This window comes from Pimephales promelas, chromosome 12 (assembly GCF_988280905.1).
Source record: "Pimephales promelas chromosome 12, fPimPro1.hap1.1, whole genome shotgun sequence".
NCBI lineage: Eukaryota > Metazoa > Chordata > Actinopteri > Cypriniformes > Leuciscidae > Pimephales > Pimephales promelas.
Genome location: NC_142780.1, coordinates 27,496,909 through 27,521,616, shown reverse-complemented (window position 1 = coordinate 27,521,616; position 24,708 = coordinate 27,496,909). Strand labels below are relative to the sequence as shown.

The 24,708-nt window shown below is 37.6% G+C and overlaps 1 protein-coding gene and 1 long non-coding RNA gene across 3 annotated transcripts in view; one reads left to right on the top strand and one right to left on the bottom strand.

Annotated features, from left to right (window-relative positions):
• Positions 1-6,693: 6,693 nt before the first annotated feature.
• LOC148977033 (uncharacterized) lies at positions 6,694-13,128 on the bottom strand. The gene is made up of 2 exons (XR_016145769.1): positions 12,897-13,128; positions 6,694-7,592 (listed from the first exon to the last, which is right to left on the bottom strand). It is a non-coding gene; the product is annotated as an uncharacterized LOC148977033 (long non-coding RNA).
• Positions 6,914-24,708, top strand: part of adgrb1a (adhesion G protein-coupled receptor B1a) — a 72,238-nt gene continuing 54,443 nt past the window's right edge. The window contains exon 1 of one of the 2 annotated variants that reach the window (XM_089117882.1): positions 6,914-7,631. In XM_089117882.1, coding sequence (XP_088974008.1) covers positions 6,914-7,631 — 718 coding nt within the window. Of the gene's footprint in view, positions 7,632-24,471; positions 24,500-24,708 lie in introns of those variants that run through there. The other variant, XM_039652009.2, reaches the window with a different exon arrangement.

The window sequence follows — 24,708 nt, the reverse complement described above, 5'->3', positions numbered from 1 at the left end:
CGTCAGTTCCTGATTAAAAATAGTTTTCTGTTGTTTTTCAAGTATGAAGGCGCTTGAAAACTCAAGCGTTTTCCCACATACCAGTCAGATCAAAAAGAAGGTCGAAAGCACTTGTTAGATTCACGAAACTTCTTTTAGCATTAGGTAAGTGCCTATTACCAACATAATCCAATCTGAATTTAATTAATACATCGTTCGACCGGACCCAAATGTTTTATAAATATATGTGTTTGCTACCCTATCTCACGACCAATTCGTACGAATTCGTACGAGTGATTCAAAAGTGGCTAATTCGTATTAATTCATACGACCTCACTCAATTTGTCTAAACCCACGTGACGGTTATGTTTAGGGGCGGGGTCAGGGGTAGGTCATTCGTACGAATTCATACGAATTGGCTAATTCGTAAAATATGTACGATTTAGCAAAATCGTACTAATTCGTACGAGTGAGGTCGTGCGAATTGTCACGAATTAGCCACCTCGTAAAATTCGTACGAATTCCCGTGAGATCGGGTTGGTGTTTGAGTTACCAATTAAATTAAGTTACCCCTCCCATTTCTACTAGTTTTACTGATATTTCTTATCCCGTGTGAATTGGCCATTATTATTACAGACGTCCTGTGGTAAAATTACATTATACTCCATCTACCCTTGTAAAACTAATCCTGTCCAATAGGGCTTAAGATAAATTGTCTGACATAAAAAATGCTTATGCCTGGGCTTTTACACAAGATCCCACAGGGCTCATATCATGCAATTTTTTAAATGCAACAATCGTAAAGGACATTTAAAGAAAAAAAAGCACAGTGCACACTTGATAAGACGCTATAAATACTTGATGTTGGTTTCGTAGGCATGCATTAGTCCATTTGTTTATATTTTATCTGTCTCCTACAGTCTGCCTCTGTTGTTGTCCCTGATGTGGCTCTTCAGCTTTCATTTTTTCAGACAGTTAGACGCCTAATTGAAATTAGCGTCAGGTATGCGCCAGTCTGTGGTAGAGATGACAGAGAAAACAAACAGTGCCGGAGCAGGCGTGCCAGGGGAAAGAGAGCATGCAGACGCAGCCTGTTAGATCTTCACACAAACAGATGTTCAGTTTTCTCTCGTTCCTCCTCAACATTTGTCCCTCTAACACTCTCTCCATCCCCGGACAGTTTGTCCATCTCTTCAAATCACAGTGTCGACCTCTGTCTGTTTCTGAGGAACGTGTGCGTGATACGTCCATCTGAGTTTTGAGTTAGGAAACAACAGGTTTGGTTTAGGTCAAATAGGTCTATAATACCTGGCGAAAGACTTCCCATTCCCAATGTTTCATCAAGTACATAGTAGCTTTGAATTCAAAGCTACTAGAAGCTTTTGAGTCAAGATGTAAATGCCATGTGACTAATCACTCTGCAGTCAGAAAGAAATTGTTGTGACAACACTGATTGGCTGATGGCAATGATCTTGAGCTGTGATAAAGGCAAGGAGCTGTAAAAAATGGTCATTTCATGATTTCAAGAGCCCTAAATAAACAAATAAATAACAGTATGGTGGTGGGTTAGCTTGTCACTGGAGCAGTACCCATGTGTAATTTTATATACTGACATGCATCCATGAAGTACTATTATGTGCAGAAGTGTGCATTTTGAAGGTACTGTCCCAATGTAAAACTATTGTAATGTATCGTGTTACCCAGTCTGATCTTGACCCTTTGGTTTAGGTTAAGAGTTGGGAATACTTTCCACAAGAATAACATCTAAAATAAATGGGCATGAGCCGAGTAAATCTCCCAGACAAGCTCTGATCCTAGTTCACAGAGAGCTTGAGACAGCAGAGATAAGTCTGCTCCGCACACCCTTTTAAGAGCAAATTACTTCTACCTCTGATCTGTTTACCTAGCTTATGGTTAAATAAATAAACTGAGTTTTGAAAATGTAACTTCACTTCAACATCTGGCATTGCTGTGAGCAAGTTAACAACATACAATTCACCAAATTATTATTATTAAAAATGATAATCATTTATTTACTTCTTTCAATTTTAAACCTGTATGACTTTCTTCTTTTGTTGAACACAACAGAATATATTTTGGCTTTCTTTTTCCATACAATTAAAGATATCCTAAATATCCAAAATATCATCTTTTGTGTTCTGCATAAAAAAAAGAAGTCATACAGGGGTGCGTTTCCCGAAAGCATCGTTAGCCAACTATGGTAGCAAATTCCGTTGTTAGTTCAACGAGTCGGTGTTTCCCAAAACAATCGTTCCAACAAAAATTCGCAAACAGCATCGCAAAGTTGCATGGTTTGAACGACAGCTCTCGACCTGAGGCACAGTTTCTATATTGCATCACATTTGGACATAATAAATCCTTATCTTGAGCAAAATAAGCAAGCTGACATTTAGTACAACCGGTGCCTTTTATTTAGAACACATACAAATATAATTTACGTTTTTTAGTTTTCAAAAGACAGATTTTGAAGAGTGCGCATGTGCGAACGTGCTCTACTATGTAAGAATGAGCCAAATATTAAGAAAAATAACTGAGAACAATTAGAAATAGTCCTCAGATTGTCTGTAATTTATATATATAAATCTAGCGTTAATTGGATCTCTCTGAACTAACAGTTTCCTTAAAAGTATTTATTACTCCACCATGTGCGAAACCAACGTGGTTGAACGATACTTTGCGACAATGGGTTTTGGGAAACAGTCGCGACTGATTCTCCAACGATTTCTCGTACTATAGTAGTGAAACAGCGAACCACACAGTTGTATGGGAAACGCATCGCTGGTTTGGAACAAGGTTAAGTAAAATGATTACTTTTTGGGTGAACTATTACTGTAAAAGTGACTCAAAAGGACTTTAAGAACAAAAGAACCTCCATGTGACATTAACTGTTTTGTGATGCAAGATCCCTCCTCATCATGTACTGTCTGATAGGAAAAGCAACGGTTTATAAGTTGATGAAAGAAGGCCTGGCATTTAGTACGGTAAACACATTCATCACCAGAGACAGATAATTATCTCTTTAATTCCACGACCGCGTGAGGCCTAGCGCTTGTTGTCACAGACGTTGGAGAGCAAATAGAGGAGAATGAGGTTGGTCTTGAAAGAGGCTGCAATGCTTGTTGCCTTCTGTTTGCTCAAATAACCTTGTTCACTGGGGTGTCATTGTAGATCTTTAATTTGAGAGGAAGAAAAAAAATAAATAAGGGGTGGAGCGCGGAAAGAGACACCGATGAACGAGAGCAACCATTAGACATGACAGCCTGTCTTCTCTTCCTTCTCGATCCCTCTATCTTTTGCTTTATCCGTCGCTCTCTTTCTTGTCAATTTGTCCTCTAACTCCAGCATCTTTCCCCCCACCTAATGTTTTTACACGAACTAAGCACAATTTCCATGATATACTAAGATTACATGCGGTCCATGACAGACAGTGAAAAGTATAATGAAACGGCATGCAACAGCGTAACAGGGCAGAAGTCTAATTGAATGAAGGTGGTTGCATTTTCCGAGAGGTTGGAGACATCACGGCTTCTTTTCTGCCTAATGAATGTGGAAAGCACGCCCCATCATGGAATAATCCTGCTATGAGAAAATACCTGTATTTTCTATGCGTTCTCTCCTTTTTATCTTACCAGAAGCCACTTCTGCTTGAGCAATTTTCAGAATCCAATGCTGCTAATAGTATGACACCCTCTTCCGGATTTACTGTATCTGAATAGTATACAGAAATCATTTTGGAACTATTAGAGATGCAAATACAGATATTGGCTCCACTCCCCTATTTGACATGCACGTGATTGACGGATTAGGTAATGATTTTGACTATGAACGCCAATGCAGGTAAGTTTATCAAAAAATACATTTTTATCAGCCAAAATCTATAACTATCCTCTTTCTGTGGATGTAATGGAGGCCAGTTAGTAGTTGCCTCCTTGTTAGAGCGCCTGACTCTCATGCCAGAGACCCGGGTTCGAGGCCCGCTCGGAGCGGGTCGAGTAGGACCCGGGTGGAGGGGTTACATGGATGGACACAAAATAGGATATTGAGAAATGTGTTCAGTCGGAGTCTGTTGGCGTCTGTCAGAGCTTGTGTTCCCCAATTGAACATGCTGAATCTGCGTTTACTTGTCTTGGAATGTCTGAGAAGTGAATCTGGTGACTGTCGGCGTTGGTCTGCATCTGAATTGGAATTTGGACTTAAAGCTACAACTAGTCAGTCAGTCATCTGTTTTTTTTTTTCTCACCTGGCTCTTTTGTGTCCAGAATGTACATTTTACATTTTACAGTGACAAAGTGCCTAAAATCTTGAGCTCAAATAAACCGAATAGCAGTTTTCGGGTGTGTCACTGCAGCCGATCAATAAACAAGACATGTCTGTAATGAGCTGGCCACCGCGCAACACTTGCCGACCTCATTCAGGATAGTAACATTTCTTGGGGAAGAGGAGAATGGATGAGTGCTCATCCCTGCATCAGTAGAGGTGTGTTTCATGTGGTTCAGCCTTGAGAATGTCCTGGTTAACGCCAAGGCTAAGTTAAGCCATGGATTATATGATTACACCCTCTAGCTTCATTACGGATACAACTGACATAAAAAGCGCTGTTTATTCTGTTCAAAAAACACCCACACTTTCATTTAAAGACTATTGCTCTGAGCATCCTGAGAATAGCTTATCTTGGACCAAACAGATACGTGCCATTGTGTGTGTGTAAGGCAATGTTTGAGGTCATGCTGACATCAATTGGAGCTTTTTTTATATTATCAGCCCATAACAAAATGAAACTACCTGTGCAGTCAGCCACATCAATGTATTTTTGTCTGCTTTTCACAAGGCAGTGCCACTGGGACTCCAGCATACAATCTGTGGTGAAAGAGGTTAAGGTATAGGGGTTTCTTTTTTTTTTCAAAAATACAATAAAAATAATTGCAGGTCCTGGAGGGCCACTGTTCTGCAGAATTTAGCTCCAACCTGCCTCACTACACTGCCTGGATGTTTCCAGTATGCCTAGTGAGACCTTGTTTCACTGGTTCAGGGGTGCTTAACTGAGGTTGGATCTGAACTTTGCAGGACAGTGGCCCTCCAGGAGCAGGATTGGACACCCCTATCTTAAACTGTTAATCTCACCAACAAAGTTACTGATGTCAAAAAACACATGCAGTTTGAATTATAAATGAATGGCTTTTATGAACCAGTTCACAAGCAAAGGAAACTTGAATGAATATCATTAATTATTGTTTGTCCATAAGTCAACATGCAGTATTGTATGTTTTAATACACATATTGGTTTTACGGGGAACATTGTTGCTTAAATTTAAATAATCCGGTCACAATATGTTTGGTATTGCCCTGCTTGAACTGCAAGAGCTGAACAGGGTTATCTGAACTGTTTTGCTAATGTTTTTTTTTAGCTCACTCAAATTGATATGTCATTTCAGGTAAAGTAAAATGAACTAAAATGAATGAATAAAGTATGATGAATTACTGACTAAAAGGACATTTTCATCGAAGACAAATTGTATGACTAAAATACGATGCAAAAATTAACACTTAATTACACATACTCTCTCTTGCACATTCACAAAACTGGATTCAATTCTATGGTTGTAATACACACAGACATGCACATTCATTCATTTGCTAAAGAATGCACACTCTCATAGACATATACATCGATCTCACCCACACACATTCATAACAGCTTTATCCAGCATGTTTGTGGAAACTCCTAATCTCAGACAATACCCCGCTGTATACGGCGCTAAGAATCCATATTTAGTATTAATACTGAAAGGAAGGAGTATACTAAGTTTGCTGAACATATCGATTACACTTATAAAAGAAATTATGATTATTATAAATATCACATCACTAAATGTGAAGCTTCATCCATTCCCAGAATGCTCCCGCGTTTAGCGTATTTAAAACCCACATGACTCTAGCACTTTTCCCCCCTGTCTGAGATCGTCTCATTTCTTAGCATGCTGAAAATGAGGAACAAAGCTAATGCCTTTAGATAAGGATGATTAACCTAGAATAAAATCTGCATGGTATCTTCCTATATGGTATATGGCTCTCAGGGTGAGCCTATGCTGGGGTGCTCACTTTGTAAAGTGACTAATGGCACATGGAAATTTTGCGATTACATCAGAATAGTCTCCAAGATGTCTGTCTACTGATCTTCCATGTGACCTCACATTTTTCTTGTCTTTATGTGCTGTAAAACTGCACAAGACACTCAATTGTCAGGAAAAAGCCAATCAGGCCTGCCTGAGAGATGATCCAGCCGCTTTTAGGCTAATGATTTGCTGAGGACTGAGGCTATTGATCATTTTGGCATGAAGCAAATGCACTGGAAATAATGAATGACAGCAGGTGTTCATATTTTTGTAATTGATTGCCCCATAATTGGACAAATTATTGAGCTCACTGATGAAATACAAGATTGAGGATGACGTTTTTGTAGAAAGTGACTGCTTGCGGGGTACAAAGAGTTTCTTTTCAATGTGAAGCACAAGTGTGGCACTTCTAGATCGATATAGCCCAGCGTGGTAATTCCAAAGTACCAAAGTCAGTCATGTCGATGTCTACACACTTTTGAAGTTATTATGATCACTCTTACGCTTTTACTCAGGTCAATGGATACTTGCTGTTGTTTTCCCATCTGGCTCATACAGTCTTTTTTCTGTTCTCTAATCCTGCAGATCTCTCTGAGGGCGTCTGGCATCATGGACAGCAAACTGGATCAATGAGCCAAAGTTCCCTCTCATCCTGAGCTGTTGGTTCAGATGGTCCTGCAATCATCTGAGAATATTGGCTTGTCAACAAAACAAGGCTGTTGATCCTACGGTCACAAGAAAAGGAGTTCAGATATCTTCAGCCTCACCCCTTTCTGCAAACCGTTCTGTCGTTTACAGCCATGATATCAAAATTCTTACGGAACTGTTCATCGTTGGTGCTGCTATTACCTCTTCTCCAACTGCTGCGGCTGGACATGCTCGACGCTGCTCCCTCTGGTCCGGAGTCTGACACCTGCTCCACATTGGTCCAGAGCCGCTTCTTTGGATTCTTCCTCTCGTCCGCTGCATATCCCAGCACGCCCTGCACTTGGACCTTGCAGAACCCCGACCCACGGCGCTACACCATCTTCATCAAGGTCACGAAACCAACCAGAGACTGCATTCCTCGACAACACCGGACCTTCCAGTTTGACTCCTTCTTGGAGACAACACGAACCTTCCTCGGAATGGAGAGCTTCGACGAGGTGGTGAAGCTGTGTGATGCTTCTACCCACGTTGCCTTCCTGGAAGCTGGGAAACAATTCCTGCAGATCAGGAAAGGACTGCCCAGAGTAGGTGCTGGGTCCAGGAATGGGGATGGGGAATTTAAAGTGGAGTATCTTGTGGTTGGGAAGCGTAACCCCAGCATGGCTGCCTGTCAAATGCTGTGCCAATGGTTGGAGGATTGCCTTACCTACAGTACCTCCAACCGGCCCTGTGGCATCATGCAGACACCATGCCAATGTTGGGACCAGCCCCCGCCAGACAAAGAAACCAATGGATGCTACCGAGATGGGGTCTACTTGGAGAACTGCATCCCTGTTGAGAAAGAAGGAACAGCTGACACTGGCACAAATGGTAAGCTAAACATTTTTTTGTCTAGTTATTATTTAGCGTGGTTCAATGGTTATTGTATTTAAAAATGTTGTTCTACCACTGTGCAGTTGGTAGCTTGTCATATTTAGTAGCAAAACAACAGAATAATTAAAGCTGAAAAAAAAACAGGAGTTCAGAGAGAACGGACAGAGTTTTTTAAAAAAAAAAAGAAGAGAGAAAATAGGAGTTTTAGGTTTCAGCTGATGTGTCCTAGCGGGTGACCTTGGCTTCTTGGCGCCATGTGTGATCCTGTGAGGGTTCAGATGGGGATATCGGATCGGCCCGTGGGACAGTTGATGCGACTTGCATGCTCTGGGAGTGACATGTGATAGCAGTGGGGCTGCGCTTGGAGATCGATTATAAGGAAGGGAATGGGGCTGGTTAATGAGTTCAAAGCTATGATTTGATCCCTCTTCCAAGACTAGATGTGGCACAGAAACTCAACCCCTAGAAGAGGCTACAGCCATTGGAGAGGAATATCACTCACCCCATTGCACCATGTGACCTTTCTGTGGACTTCTTTTCTTATATGCCTTACTTTTTTCTGCTTGTAAAAAACAAAAGGGGGGGGGGGGGGGGTGATGGATCTGAATGGTGTCTGAAAAAAGCACTACATTCATGTATTGGATATTAGGAGTTATTGAACAGAAAGCCCTTCTCAGAGAATATGTTCTTGCGTTCAAAAACAGAAATGGACTTAAATTTAAGTGCATTTTGGTTGTAATGTCAATTTTGGCATTTATGTCGTTCAGAAGTTAGGGGTCAGTAAAACTTATTTTAATCAGTAAGGATACATTAAATTGATCAGTAAAGACATTAATAGTGTTACAAAAGACAAATGCTGTTCTTTTGAACTTTCTATTTATCAAAGAATCCGCAAAAAAATCCACAGTTTCCAAAAAAATATTAAGCAGCATAACAGTTTAACAGTCAACAGTATAATAAGAAAGCCAAATCAGCATATTAGAATGATTTTTCACTGAAGGTTAAAAGTAATGGCTACTGAAAATTCTACTTTGCAATTAGTGGTCATTGCATTTTAAAATGTATTTGAATATAAAAAAAGTTATTTTATTTGTAATAATATTTCACTGTTACTGTTTTTTTTCCCACCAAATAAATGCAGCCTGTGTGACTACAAGAGACTCAAAAAATCTAATCAGTTTTATCATTTTAACAGTAGTGCACTGAAAAAATGATAAATGCAAAACTTTTTTGATAAATACAACCCAATTTTTAATGAGCTGAACTTAAAGACTTTTTCTATGTACACAAAATGCCTATTTCTCTCAAATTTTGTTCACAAATCTGTCCAAATCTGTGTTAGTGAGCACTTTTCCTTTGCCGAAATAACCCATCCACCTCACAGGTGTGGTATCAAGATGCTTATGCAAGAAAGTCCTAGATCTTTGAGTTCAGCTTATGAAAAATGTGGCAAAAACAAAAGTGTTGCGTTTATAATTTTGTTCAGTGTATTTAGTAGAAATATTTATATTTTCATTAAATATGAAGTTTTGTTTAATACTATTGTACAGCTATAGCCTAAAAGTAACTTCATACATTCATAAAGACAGTACAGATTGGTTTGCAGTTTTTCCAATGTGTTTTTACCAAAATTCTTGATTATAATCACAGATTATTTTTGTGATTTCAACAAATCAGCATTTATGTTGGCTAGATTACATTAGTTGTGTCCCGAATTACATGCTACACATACTTATACACTGTATTTAACAGTGTAGTGTATGAATTTTATATGAGTCTGATAGCCCCTCCCCTTCCACTATGTAAAGCCCAGTTGTCCGGACAGCTGAGTTCATGACGTGTCAAACATTCCACATTTTTTGGTTGAATCACTTTTTCAATTTGGTATTTTCAGTGTGAAGTGAACACACGACTCACTCATAGAACAGATCATAAATGTGCAAATTAGTACATATTATCTTGTACAACTTACAACAATGCAGAATACATTTCAGAAAACCAAACATTTAAAATGGATGAACAAGCTCAATGTATGTCAAATTCTCAGCGGTCAGTGGCCCATCCTCATTGTTGAGCATTGCAGCATTTCATTAAATAAATTACATATTACAACATCATGAGTCACATACACTGTCTATAGCATAGCAAGAACTTATCCTATGTGAATGGCCCATAAGACAAGCAAGGCATATGAATAGATGGACGGAGGGCAGAGCATGATAAAGAGTGAACATCTCATAAATTGATCGTGAGCTTGGGAGGCAAGCCAGGAATGTCCGGCAGGGCCCACTGGATGGAGCCAGGATAGAAAGGCAAATGAAAGATGACTTTTGAAAGACAGGCTGTGCATCATTATGATGCTACTCTCAAAGACCTATCGCTCCATGGTCATCCCCAGCTCATTCTTAATGGCAGGCTGTCCGCTTTATCTGAGGCCAATTTGGAGATGTGCCCCCTCCACATCCCCCATAGGTGTAAGTGGCCCACCTCCCTCTGATTCCAAAGAGGGAAAGTGGAGAGAGGGAGAGAGTGTGCATTCCATCTTAAAAAGCTAAAGGCGTGTCTATTGTGCGAATGTGACACATAGCGCAAGGCATCATGGGAGATGAGTAGATTGCAGCTCAGAGCAGTGACAGATTACGGGCTGGATTTGAGAGACAGAATGGAAGAGGAGTCGAGTGAGAAAGAAGTGTGAAGTGACAACAACAGAGAGAAGAAATCCTGTCCTCATGACTTGCACTTTTTTGCCATTCAAGACCCAGGCGTTTCAGAGCTTTGGTTGAGCAAGATGAAAGCACATACTTGTTACTTCTCAGCGAGGTGCTTTGAATCGAGAGCAGAGCTGATAATAGCCTGGCTGTAATGTTGCTAAACGAAGGAATTTAAATTCACTGACTGCCCCCATAGTCGTCAGTTCTTCATCAAGAGCGATAACAAGATTTAACTTATCACTGTTTCTTTTCTCTCTTTCACACATACACACACACAGTCCTGCACACTATTAGCCGGTCCATGCTGAGCCATTTCATTGTGGATGGCAGCATTCTGTCACTGTGTGTGGGGGTATATGTGTTATGAGGATGTTTGGCCACCAGGGGCACAATCGTTTTTAGATGTTCAGCTTCTAAAACTGCTCCCACTGCTGTGAGAGGGATAAGCACAGTACTTATCTCTACTGGAGGGATAGTTTGTCTCTGTATCTTTTTCACTCTCTCGCTCTCGTTCTCAACATTGCTAATGCTAGCTCATGGCCCCTCCACTACTCTCCAGAGCTCATGAAATATTCATGTTTTAATTAAGCAGTTTTACTGCCTCTATGCTTGATAATAAAAATGCTCAAGGTTGTAGGCTATATATGTTTCAGGACTGTATGTGCTAGCTATGAGACTGTGACTACTCCATTGTAAACACTCACAGGGGATGGGGATGGGGATGAGGGGGCATCTGATTTGTCAGACATCTGTCTTGCTGTAGGGGTTCATTGGTATTTAATGCACACTTTCACCAGGGGAATTTTTTGAGGGTGTTTGTTCCAAGAGGCTGTTACATTGTTGTTAGGGGGAATACAATTGTTTCATTGTTTACTTTATGACTGAAGCTTCTTTCAGCTATCTCTGTTTTGACACCGCCTCATGTTTGTCAAAGTAATAGGCTACTGTATTTATCTGTGGTAAAATTATTTTGTAAAATATCCAGGTGTGTTATAGAAATTTGGGAGAAAATAGTCAAGAAATTAATGTCGCAAAAAAAAAAAAAAAAAAAAACTGATGTCAGTATATACTCAGCCTCGAGATGTTTGTTCGACCCATATGGCTTTCTTGTGGGATAGCCTACACAAAATTATATAATTTTCTATTCACACAACTGCATTGAACAGGGACTGAAACTTCCTAGGAAGAGTCCATATGACTAAATTTGGTCTTCTGAAGTCTTTCAACAGCTTAAAATTCTTGGAGTGTTTAAAGTACCAGTTCGCGATTTGTAAATGAGTCGATCTTCTTCTTCTTTCTGGTTTAAATGATGGGTTGCAAACATTACTGCCACCCAATCTAAACTGAATCAGATTCTACTCCCCGTACAAGATGATCCAAGCCACATGTTCCGATCCTAAATTATTGTAAACAGATTAACTATCTTAAAATAAGGATTTTATCTACTCTTCAGAGTTATTGACACTTCTCCTTTCTTCATTAATTCCTCAAAAAAAAGTATATATTTAATTTGAAAATGTCTTACACTGTATAATTATATGCTCTACTGTTTCTCTATTTAATTTTCATTCATTTTCTGCCTGCCCGTACTGCTAAAATTGATTTTCCCCTTCAATTTGTGATCCTCGGAAATGCACGAGAGTGCTTGTGAAATTTAACACAGAACCGCTGATTCATAAATGAAACGGTCATTTATTTCAGTAATTCAAAAATTTTCAGAATCAAAATTTCCATAAACTGTATGCCATAAGCAGCAAAATTACAACAAATAAATGCTTGAAATATCTCACTTTGCATGTAATGGGTCTATATAGTATATTAGTTTCACCTTTTAAGTTGCAATTGCTGAAATAACTTTTGCAGGATTCAAATTTTTCGAGTTTCACCTGCATATGCGTTTCTGTGTCGACATTATCAATGGTGAAATTAATATGCAGCAGTCGGGTGATACAAGTATGAGCTCTGTAAGCTGTTTTCATTATTATTGTAATGTTATGCTTTGAGACGTAATTTATCTCCGTCTCTCACCTCTTAACGCTTTGCAGACTCTGCAGTGCGTTCATGTGTTTTGAAGGAGGCATGGTTTTGGAGACACTCCGAAGGGGGGAATCTTATACTTTCAAAGCTTATGCTACACTATCCAAAATTGCCTACCCAAACTTTTTAGTTAAAATGCTTTTACAAGTATTTAATCATCTATTATTGGAAGTTTTGCACATTGTCTTTATTTAATTGATAAAATATGTCAGTCCTGGAAAGAAGAGGTGGAGGCAGATAAGGCAGTTATCATTAAACTTCAACTTATCACATTACGCCATTATGAAATCAAAATCAACATTTTGCAGTATTTTTTTTTTTTTTGGTAAATAATTTACCTGTGCACAATTTTTTTTTAAATATTCATGTGCCCTCATTTGTCAGGTCAGGACACGGACTCAAACTGCAGGCAACAAAATTTTTTTTTTTTTTTTCTTCAAAATAGAAAACACAAAAGTCTGTCAATAATCCAGACAGGAACTCAATATAGAGTGAAAAATGTCAGTGGAACTACCAGGTTAGCGTCCTCTGGGGGGCGGCTCAGGCAGCATGTGAAGCAGGGCAAAGACAAAGGCGATCCACGACTGAGAGCTTGAGAGGGAGACCAGGGCTGAATGCAAGAGAACTGCCAGGGGAAATCAGGAGGAGGAGGTGGAGAAAATAAAATATAAAAAATAAAATATAAACCCAAAAACTGGCACCGGCACACATAGGTCAAACAATGATCAGGCACAAGACAACGCACACGAGGAGGCTAAATAGGAGATAGAAGGAATAAATTGATACTGGAACAGGTGAAGTGAGTGAAACAATAACGAGGAAATAAATGGAAAACAAGGGGGCGGGATGAGACGCTGCAATGACAGCGAAGCACATGGTGGACTGTCAAACCTAACCCATGTGCTGCCTCCAAACAAACACAAACACACGACAGAGACCGGGAAATAATGGACAGATCCAGCCCAGGGACATCACAATCTTAAACCAAAATAACTTCACTGTAAAAAATTTCTTGTCAAATTAACAGTAACTTACTGGCAACAATTATCCAGTACTTGCTGTATTTCATTTAACAGTAAAATTACCGTAACACTAACTACAGTACTGTTAAGCATACTGCAAATTAAATAACATTATTTTACTGTAATTTCTTACCATATTAAAGTACAGAATTACACTGTTAATTTTTAATAATACTGTATAGTATGAAATGTTATTGTATTTATTTTATAGTGCTACTGTGTAACCTGTAGAAAATCCGTAGAAATATTATTTTAACTGTTAATGGGAAATAGAAAAAAGAACAATTGAAGCTTTAACTGCACAAGGTTTATTGTGTATTTTCAAACACATTAGTACATTTACATAATATACATTTAAATACATTAATACAATTAAATACATTAATAATAAAAATGTAATATAATACAATAAAAATCATGCATGACAATCATGAACAATTATGCATAAATACATGCAAAAATTATCATGAACAGGTAAAATAGAAAAGATTAAAGGGGTGCTATCTGATCAATCTATTAGAAAGATAGTTCATAACAACTCATCCACCCACTCCCTGCTGGGGTAAAACAGCTTAAACTAGTCTAAGATTGTCTATTGGTTTGAGATAGACTGTCTAACTGGTCAGTTGCTGATTTTAAAGGGTTTTTGGCTGCTTTCTATCTAAGGGACCAGATTTGCAGGGCTGGGAGACACATATAAACTTATAAACTATAAAAGCTTTGACGAGTAAACCACCAATCCAGATGAGTATAACAAAATGACAAGTTATCCAGTGTCCTTTAAAAAAAAAAAAAACTAAACACAAAACAACCTCATCATGCACATGTGCCATGAAAAACTTGCATTACGGTATTAATAATCATTTATATGCAGACTTATGTTCTAACTTTTGCAATAGGAAGTTTTCTATCCAAGCTTTTATGCAATTAAACCTTAAACTGTACAACAACATTTATTTTCACACAACAATTCTTAACAACTTGCAGATAGACAAAATTCACAGATGGATAATAATCCGTTTAAAATGTTCTCAGTGGGTCAGTACTGGACCAAGGTATAGTAGTAGTAGTTAGATAAATAGAATAATTAAATTAGATTAGATTTACAATTCATCGGTCATCAAGATGGATAGGGGTCTTCTTAACATGCACAGCTCACACCTGTGGAAAAGGAGAACAGACAAGACAGTTAAAATACAGTACGTTTTTGTTATTGTTGTTTTGGCTAAACAGCAAAAACAGACAAAATGATGTCTAAAGTGTAATTCACTTAATACTAAAATCTTGTTTGTTGGACTGTTGTTTAAAATCAATTGTTAAAGTATGTTCATTATGTCCTCGGTTGTATGCTGTGTAATATAATACAATGCTATACTGTTCAGTGTTGTGCATATGTTTATGCCACAAGAGGGCACTAAAGTATAGGCTATGGAGGATGCGTTTGTATTATTATTATGTTTGTCCAAGTTGATTTACCGTAGTTAAGAGGATCATATTACTGAGAGAATCTTCATTACTCTCTGTGCTGTTAGTTCGACCGTGAGACTGATGTGTCAACAGCTGAAATAAATATGCCAAGAACGGCTAAAGATAACTCATCTCTATCGTCCACTCTTTTCTTTTGAATGCAACGCAAGCTGAAACATAACTCAACATCACGTGAAAACGTAGGTTAAATCTTGCTTGTGTGATACATGACTTAAAAAAAGATTGACAAGGCATCGTTCCCTTCAAATGAGTAGGCTACATGTCAGTTTACACATAGTTAAAAAAAAAAAAAAAAAAAAAAAAAACAATGATATTATAGTCACACGTAGCTTTGTATTTTGGACAAAAATACACTGGGCGCTTTCCGTGGTCCATCAGTTATCACTGAGGTAGCAGTAACGTTAACGTTAAATGGCGGAACGCCAGGTCAGGATTTACACGAAAATAAGCGTGAAAAAATCAATAAGAGGAATCGGCACTATAATTTAATAACAATAAATCCGAATCCTAACCTTGGATGTCCGATTTCAGGATACATTTATCGATTAGCAATTCCTAACCCCTGTAAGTCATAAAATAATGAACGTGCAGGCGCTTCCACCGACTTAACGTGGTAAATAACAAAATGATTAGACCATTTTGACCGTATAAGAGGTTACATATGAAATATATGTCAATAAAATCACATTAAATCAAGTAAGGCTATCAACATAAAAGAAATCCGCGTCTGACTTATACAGACGTAGAACATTCCGCGGCCACTTCTTTCTAACGTTAACGTAAGTAACTCATATGGTTTGCATAAAAATATGAATTACTAACCAGATGTATGGCGAAAACGTTGCCGACCGACAGCGACGCGATGCACGGCCTGCGTGTTCTTACAGAGGGAAGGGAACTGAAGAGTTCTTCATAAAATGGCAGCTTGTTGTGGTTATTTTTCGCGGTCATTTCGTACTAATGTATTTGAATTTACAGTAATATCCCAAATGGCTACATTGAAGAGTAGCCTATCATATACATATTATATTAAAATGTCTAGAATATATTAAATTGAATATAGAAATCGTGGTCAGCTATTCTAAATAACTTTAAAGTTATTAGCTAGAATCCGTTTGCATACACATTATAAGAATTATATTACTTACCAGATGAAGAAGTTGCAGGTCGGCAGAAAAGACAGCAGCACCACTGACACGACAGAGAAACTCTTCCAAAGTCAAATATGCTCCCATGCACACCCCACTGACATAAATTATGTCATAAATTATGACTGTTAATGGTCAACCAGTGCTACATTTTTATTTTAAATGTAAGAATAACATTAGTAGGCTAGCAATTTTACCCGTGGAACTGTGTGTGGTGTTTTTCGCGGTCAATTGCACTGCTGTATTTAGATTAACAGTAACTGATAATTTCCCAGAATGCATTGCAATTCTACAGTAACATACTGTCAACTGTGTGCACAGTACATAACTGTTGAAAAAACAATTTAATACTGTGAAAACAACTAAATCTACTGTAACTTACTGTACATAGATTATACAGTAAGAAACTGTTGAGAAAAACAGTATAATCCTGTGAAAACAACAGAAATCATTTACAGTGTTCCCCTCCTTCTTGCAATGACACCTCTCCTATTCTCTGATGACGTGTTTACTGGCGCGAGTGCGGGACAACCACGATGATCTAATCAATTCCCAATGGACAAAATCAAGCAATTTTCTCTTATTCAAGAAGCCGTTTAACTCAGAAATATGTCATACATGGCAGAAAAGTCTATTGCAACTTCCATTTCATGCCGATTTTATATGTTGTTAAAAAAGTACAAGACTGCTCAGGGTTGAGCTATGAACTAAACTTCAATATCAAAATGCTTAAACACTCATCTCAGATTGGTGTCTGGCCCTCGATGAGCTTTAAAAAAATCCAAGGTAGCTGCTTATTAGTGAATACATGCTCCAGAAGATAGACCTGTTGTGTTTGTGTGTGGGAGTATGTGTGTGTGTGTGATGGAGAGCAAAAGACAACAGTGCTGTAAAGAGCTCCCCGACCTATCCGTATGATTACCCCCTCTCACATCTCTAGAGTCACATCTAACCTGCAGTCCATACAAAATAGAATCTATAAAAGATAGAAAATCTCTTGCTGAAATTGACCCAGTGAAAGCGAGCAGGGGAGATTGAGAGAGGAGAGATGAATGGTTTGATTAGGGGTTATTTGTCTGATACAGCCATATACTTTTGAGAGGCACCATGTAGGAATGCAGAATGCGCCTAAAGCTCTGGAATATGCATGTGCCACCAAAATGGTTTCCATAGGAACATTAGCTCAGAGTGAAACAGTCAGTATGTACCGTTTTCAAGTCTCCAATCTGAAGGCTGTTTTAATCAAGTTTACTAACTAATGCATATTTTTTTACTTCTCTCTTAATGTCAACGTTAAAGGCACACTATGTAAAATTTTTGGATCAAAATATCCAAAAACCACTAGAACAATTTTATATATTTAGTTTATTTGTGTACTTACATTATCCCACATGTTTATAACAGTGCTGTTAAACGATTAAAATATTTAATCGCGATTAATCACATTAATGTCATGGTTAACTTGCGATTAATCGCAATTAATCACACATTTTTATCTATTCTAAATGTCTCTTGATTTATTTTTGTCCCATCAACATGGAGAATCGTCTTGCTTTGTGCAAATGTGTTTTATTGAAAACAACAGTGTTCAATTTCACACTAACATTCTCACTTGGAGCAAATAATCTCTCAATACAACACTATCCATCAATAAAAGGGTGAAAGAAATACTGACAAAGTACTGATATTGACGAGGGGGCGAATAATTCTTATCATCTGTATGGGTGCTTGCTTGGCCATCATCAAATGGTATTTCAGACTGGACGTGCTGCGATCATGATGATGATAGCTCAGTTCACAATGAAAAAACACAAAGAACACTTTGGTCTTGTCAATTGAACCATTTGGTCATCCACTCAAAACGTCTGCTGAAATCTTATGGGCTAACTGACGCCAGCTGACACAGCTGGCCAATTGACGCAAAGCATGCAAATGTTGTCAAGCCCTCTGGCAGTATAAAATGCATGCGTGCGACAATTGCATCAGAACCACGACTGAATGCTAGAAACTGAACAAGCGAGCATGGCGGCCGACGTAATGTCTCATTGCCTCTCAGGGAACCGAGGTAACGAAAGTAACCGGAGACGTTCCCTTTCAAGGCAAGTCACATCCATAGATATCTATATAAAGGCTAGATATGTCGTCCACGCTGCTGGCCAATGGAGGTCGACGTCTGCACCTGGCGGCCATCTTGTCACAGGCAGCTCGCTCACTCGTAACATTGTGTTAATGGTACATGTACTATTTAAATGACCATAACTTGCTCAATTTTCTACCGAGATGTAGTTATGACACTGCATACTTATGAATAAAAAGTGTATAAATAAATAATCATCCAGATAATTATAGCCACGTTAATAACGTTTGTAAGAAACCAAACCGTTTGTAAATCCGTCAAGATTTCAACGAGATAAGAGTATTTGTGTTCGTGCTGACCACTCATCTTACATCAGCTTGTCTGTGACAAGATGGCCGCCGGTGATGAGGATGGAAACTCCGCCGTAACACATCTAGCCTTTATATACATATCTATGGTCACATCGACATTACGTTCGTTGTGTGACGTATATGGCAACTGTATAAAATCCCGCCGTGAAAGCAGTGAAGCCTTCCCACTCGAGACTGACAGAACCCACAGCCAATAGCCACGCTGCTAGCAATACAAGCATCTGATACAGGTTTTTGAACTGTGAAAAGTGAACTGTCTCTATAAAGTATCTTCTTATTAAATGCTCTGTACACTTCAAAGTTCTCAATGCTTCGTCTTGCATGAAGGGACCCTCATTATGTCACTGTGTTAGTGTGGGGCTATTTTGGGCCTTGTTAGTGGTATAAACTAGCGATTACTTTGTACTTATTCTATGCCCATTTTACTAGCGTTATACGCTAAACAGTTTTTAGAGATAAAACTCTTTACATTCGATTATCATGAAAACAAATCTCAGACAACGGAGTTCTCCTTTAAGATACATTTATGTCTCTGAAAATGTCATAGAGTTCTGGAGAGTTAGATGCTGTAACTTCAGCCCAAGTGTGATGATCCATTTTGGCGGTCACTGATCCAAGAGCTGAAAGTGCGTGGAAGTGAGGGCAAGATGGCATGTTTGTGTGTATTTTTGTGTGTGTGTTCACATGTGCACCAACGTCCTTTTGCTCTTATGTGCAGATGTTTCTCTGCTGAAGATTGATGTGCAAGGGAAAATAAGAAAAGCCTGTTATTTTTCCACTCATCTGGGCCTGTGAAAAGTGGGAGGCCCATCTGATCCTTTTAGTGAAGGTGTTTTTGATTCGAGCTCGATTTTTCCCCTTTTGTTCCTGCTGAGGAGAGGCATCCATCTTCGAAATTGAAACGTCGACTTCTCTGACCCGCACCTGCAACCAAAGAACATCCAACCCAACCCCTATTTATACCTCTGTCGTACTTTTGATCTGTTTATCTACTTGCTCATCAGTAAACAGTGTAGACTCTGAGCTCCCCACCTGACACAGTCAGTAATCCTGTAACGCATACACTCCACTGATGAGAAGTCACTGCTGTTGTCATTGTGTGAACATTGAAAGACAGAGCAGAAGAGGTGATCATCATCACTAAACAGACAGGTATCAAAGTCACGAGGATGAAGCTATGCGATAGAAAAAGACCCAGGCCCGATTACTCATTAGTGAGCCAATGAGAGAGCTTGATTAATCACGTCACCAGAGCAGAAACAACAGAACAAATTGCATAATTGTGATACACATGCTTTGTGTCAGTTCCCAAATCTACTGAGAGCCTTGTATATGAGTTATGTTTTGTGTGTGTGTGTGTGAATTTTGAGTAATATAAAATGATTTGAGTATATTAAAATAAAAACAATAATTGTGACTTAATTGAGATTAAAAGACAATCCACCACGTATAATCTCATCTGGACGGTTGCCAGTTTTGAGAAATCAATTAGATTTGCATAGTGCGCTGCAGCACTCAATTTTTCTTTGGGAAAATGCATCTTATTGGTTGGAAACAATGTTCCTGCTTACTTTTTTTCTAGACATCATATTTGGAATGTTGTTGGATAAAAAAAATGCTGAATTTTTATATTAACGTAATGGTGGTTCTGGGTGTTTTTTGTGTTTTTTTGCTATAATTATGAAGACAGAACCTTCTCTTTTTTTTCTATTTTTTTACAAAGATCAGAAACTTAAAATTCTTGTAAGATTAATAAAAATACCCCTCTTTGTTTATTTGTAACCCCCACCCAAATTGTAATGCTTTATTATTTATTATCACTTATTCAATCCATTTTAAATGCATGTTTTGTTTATCACGTTGAATAAGTAATAAGGTTGGTTCACTATCTTTATCCACTTCCATTCTGAGTAAATAGTTAAGTGAATTATTTATTTATTATTATCTTTGACGCCGTCAGTCACATTCTCATTGGGTCATTAATAAGCAACTGAGTGTTTAATGAATAATAGCACGAAATATGCTACTTATAAATTCTATGTTTTTATAACCTGTACAATTGACTCAAATGAATATTCAAAAAAATATTATTAATAATTAGGGCTGTCAAACGATTAATCGCGATTAATCGCATCCAAAATAAAAGTTTGTGTTTACATAATATATGTGGGTGCACTGTGTATAATTATTTTATATATATATAGAAATACACACACATGCTTGTATATATTTAAGAAATATTTTCATGTATATACTGTATGTAGATTTATATATTATATATAAATATAAATATTTTATATATAAATCATATTTTTTTTCTTAAATATACATGCATGTGTGTGTATTTATATATACACACAAAATAATTATACACAGTGCACCCACATATATTATGTAAACACAAACTTTAATTTTGGATGCAATTAATTGCGATTAATCGCTTGACAGCCCTATACTTATTTTAATATAATAATATCCATCCATTCTCCAATTCGCTTATCCTCTGTAGTGTCTAGGGCCCTGATTTGTACTAAATGTGTATTTTTAGTAAATAAAAAATGGTTGATTTCATTTCATTTTTGAGATACAACCCAAATCAGATACTTCAGACCAGCGACTGTTATATGCACTGCAAAAGATTTAATTAAGAATCAAATACATCACCAGATGTCTGTAATGACAGATGCATCTATCAAGGTACGCCAAAAGAACATTATTCCAGTTTAAATTCATGGATAGGGTATACGCATATATTGGTGGGTTGAACGACTATGCTTGGACCATTTTGGGCACTGCACCGCTGGCGCAAGAGAGGAAAGATTATGTGAAACTGCAAGGGTGCAAACCTAACTTGTGTTTCCTGCCCCTGGAGTGAGGTTAATCAATGAGATGTGTAAGCACAGCTGTTCAAATATTTATTCTAAGCAGGATACTGACAGCAGAAATGCACACACACAGAACAGTGGATTAGACCTGTGAGCTTCACCCATCAGAGGGACAGATAGAGACGGGCAGAGAGAAAAAAGATGCGAGATGATGGATGGCTCATTTCTTTTTGCTCAAACGCTTTCAGAAGTCTTTCTGAAAGTCTTTCAGAAATCAGATTTTATCAATGTAATCCATTTTTATCCATTAAAAAGATCAGATAAGGGTTTTTTTTTCTTGCTTGCATGTGGATGCCAATGACAAGTAGCATCCTCTGGGTGTCAGCACTTCCCATGTTTCGCTATCCATCACTGATCCACAGTCTGTGTTTTGGCAACCAAAAAACAAAGCATGAAGTTAAATATAGGGTGTAATTTAGATGTAGGCCTACTGACCGATCTTGTTCTTGTTGCAGATATGCAAGGGGCTGTGGCGGTTTAGACTATGGTTAGACCTTGTATTGATGATTTCAGAAAACTGTAACTTGAGTTGTTATTAGACCTTCTGCTGGCCATTGACGGAAAGTGAAGGTCACTTTGGGGTTTTCGTAAGCCTTCCAAAAAGATGATTACTAATGGGCAGAATGATGTATATCCACACACTCATCCTTTGAAAAACAGGTGCATGCTGCAGCTGCAATTTGAAAAACAGGGGAAAAGACAGAATGATAGAGGAAGGGCTGATGAATAGAGAGAAACATCCGAGCAGAGGACGAATATGAGTTTAAAGATGATATAGCATTTGCTGCAAAGAGTCTGGGTGTAAGGGAGCTACCACCGAACAAGAGAAGCGCACTAAATTATTGAACGCATAATAAAATGTCCTTGGGGACAGAGAAAGAAAACACTACATTATTATGCCCCCCTTTTTCTCTTTCAGCCAGTGATTATTACGCCAAAAAAAAGGTCATCTCCCACCGTTTTTCACAGAGAGAGAAAATCTTATCTCTAAACAAAGTATTTTCCCCCAAATGGACTTTTTTACTTTTTTGCTTTTCTAAGGATTGTTTGCCTTACGATTATTCTCACCATAATTTCAGGCCTTTTCAGTGTTCTTCGAATAAAAAAATAAAATTGAAGTCATTCAGCACAGGCAGAAGGGTTATTTAAGACTGATTTTCACCACTTTGCAGTTCCCCCTGGAGAAGGGATTGGTTAAGCGTGCTGTTTATGCCACGTGCGATTGGTTGATGAAGACATCTGACTTGAAGCGTGATTGGTGGATGGGATTAATCAGGACAGCGGGCTGAGAGCCGTCCCGGTTAATTTTGCATGTGATTGTCACTTGCTGTGCAAGGAGGACATTTGATGCTAAATTCAAGGCTGTGGCACTGAAGATTAGAATCCGTTATGTTTTATCAGGTGAGAGAGTGTCTCGCACAACATGCGGCAAAGCCAATCTCAGCACCCCAAGTAAACAATTTGCCATTAATCGCTCATCCTGCTCAAACAAATAGATATTGATTCTGCTTTTCAGCACACGCTTGCCGGCAGATTTGTATCAGCGCTGAAGAAAAGGCATAAATTGTTTTTTATATCTGGCCTTTATGTAAAGCATTATATTGTAGGCTATTAACTTTGGCTTTGCTGAGGGTTGTTTTATGTGTAACAGTATAGGAAGGGGTCGGTTGATTTTTAGGGTCTGTCATGTGGCACTGGTTTTTTTTTTTTTCTTGCTTAAGGTAGGCTATTAAAAAATATGTTTAAATGCTAATTTGCTAATCCTAATGCTAATCCTAATTTCTATTCATGCAGTAGTGGCCACAAGCTATGCCCGGAGGGGATATATGAATTTAGTTAATAATAACATGTTTGAATAAACCATCAAAATATGAGGAAAATTATATATATATATATGTATATAATATTTATTAATAATTAATTTAAATATAAATTATATTACATATTTTAAATATGATGGAAGAACAAGACAAAAAAATAATTTTGGAAAAAATAAAAAAATAAAAAAATAGCAAAATATGTAGGTTTTATTTTAAAAAACAAACAAACAAACAAATAAATAGAAAAAAAATAATATAAATATATATATATATATATATATATATATATATATATATATATATATATATATATATATATATATATATATCACTGGTTCTCTCTTCTCTGTTTTTGCGTGTGTTAATTATTTCATTAGCCTGGTAAAAAAAAAAAAAATATGTCCACACAATTTGATTCCATGCACAACTATGCTCACAAAATCTGTAACACATTTTTAATAATATTTGGCTAAAGTGTGAATATGTGAATATGACATTTTTCCTAGGCCGGACATCACTTTTGGCCACTACAGTATGTGACTTTAACCCTCAGGGGACCATGGTGTATTTGGGGTCCTTGAGATGTTCTGGCATGCCCTGACATTTGTACTTTTTTCAGTTGCTTATAAACATATTAATGGCACAGGTGAAATCACACTATATTTAGCCCAAACAGCATAATATGTGAGCAACATGTATGTACATGTTTGTATTTTTGAGAATATTGTTTATGCGTGGTTATTGAAAAAACTAAAAATGAAAGTTTCTGAAATAAGGCCACAAAACAGGCCTTTGAAATATGCGTCCACAAGTGTGAAGACATGACCAGAGCAAAGAGACACTGCTTGCAGTCAGTGAAATCTTTATTGACTTCCAAATAAAGAATAAAAATAATAAAACACACACAAAAAACAAAAAAACAAAAAAAAACACTCAAGATGACCCTGCTTTCACAGACAAACATACATTCCTAAAGGGTCAACCATTTTACAGTAATAGGGAATTTAAATAATGTTCACATACATAATACATAACTACACTGAATGAAAATAATATTCAAAATACATCAACCTTAATTACACAAGGAAAATAATACAAATAATAAACAATTACATTTCTACATACAATGAATATAGCTAAACACAATAAAACATGAAACAATTCCCCCCCCTGCTCCCATTTAGAAATGGACTATGCCTACACTACCCAGAATTCTTTGGGATGGTATAAAATGAGGAACAGGAAGGCCGCCCTTCCTCTTAAACACCCACCCCAGGAAGCCATGCTGCAGACATGAACCCAGAAGGTTAGTTTTGCAAATGAGGATGAAACTAATGTTTTATGTAAATACCAAAATAAAGAAAATAATGAAATAAAGCTCTTAGTGTGTTTTTTAACAGTCTAATGTGCACCTCAGACTAGTGTTACTAAGTTACCAAAATGAGAAACAAACATTTATAGAAATAATAAAAACCAAACAAACACAGAGGCCATCAGGGGTAAATTGAGACTTTT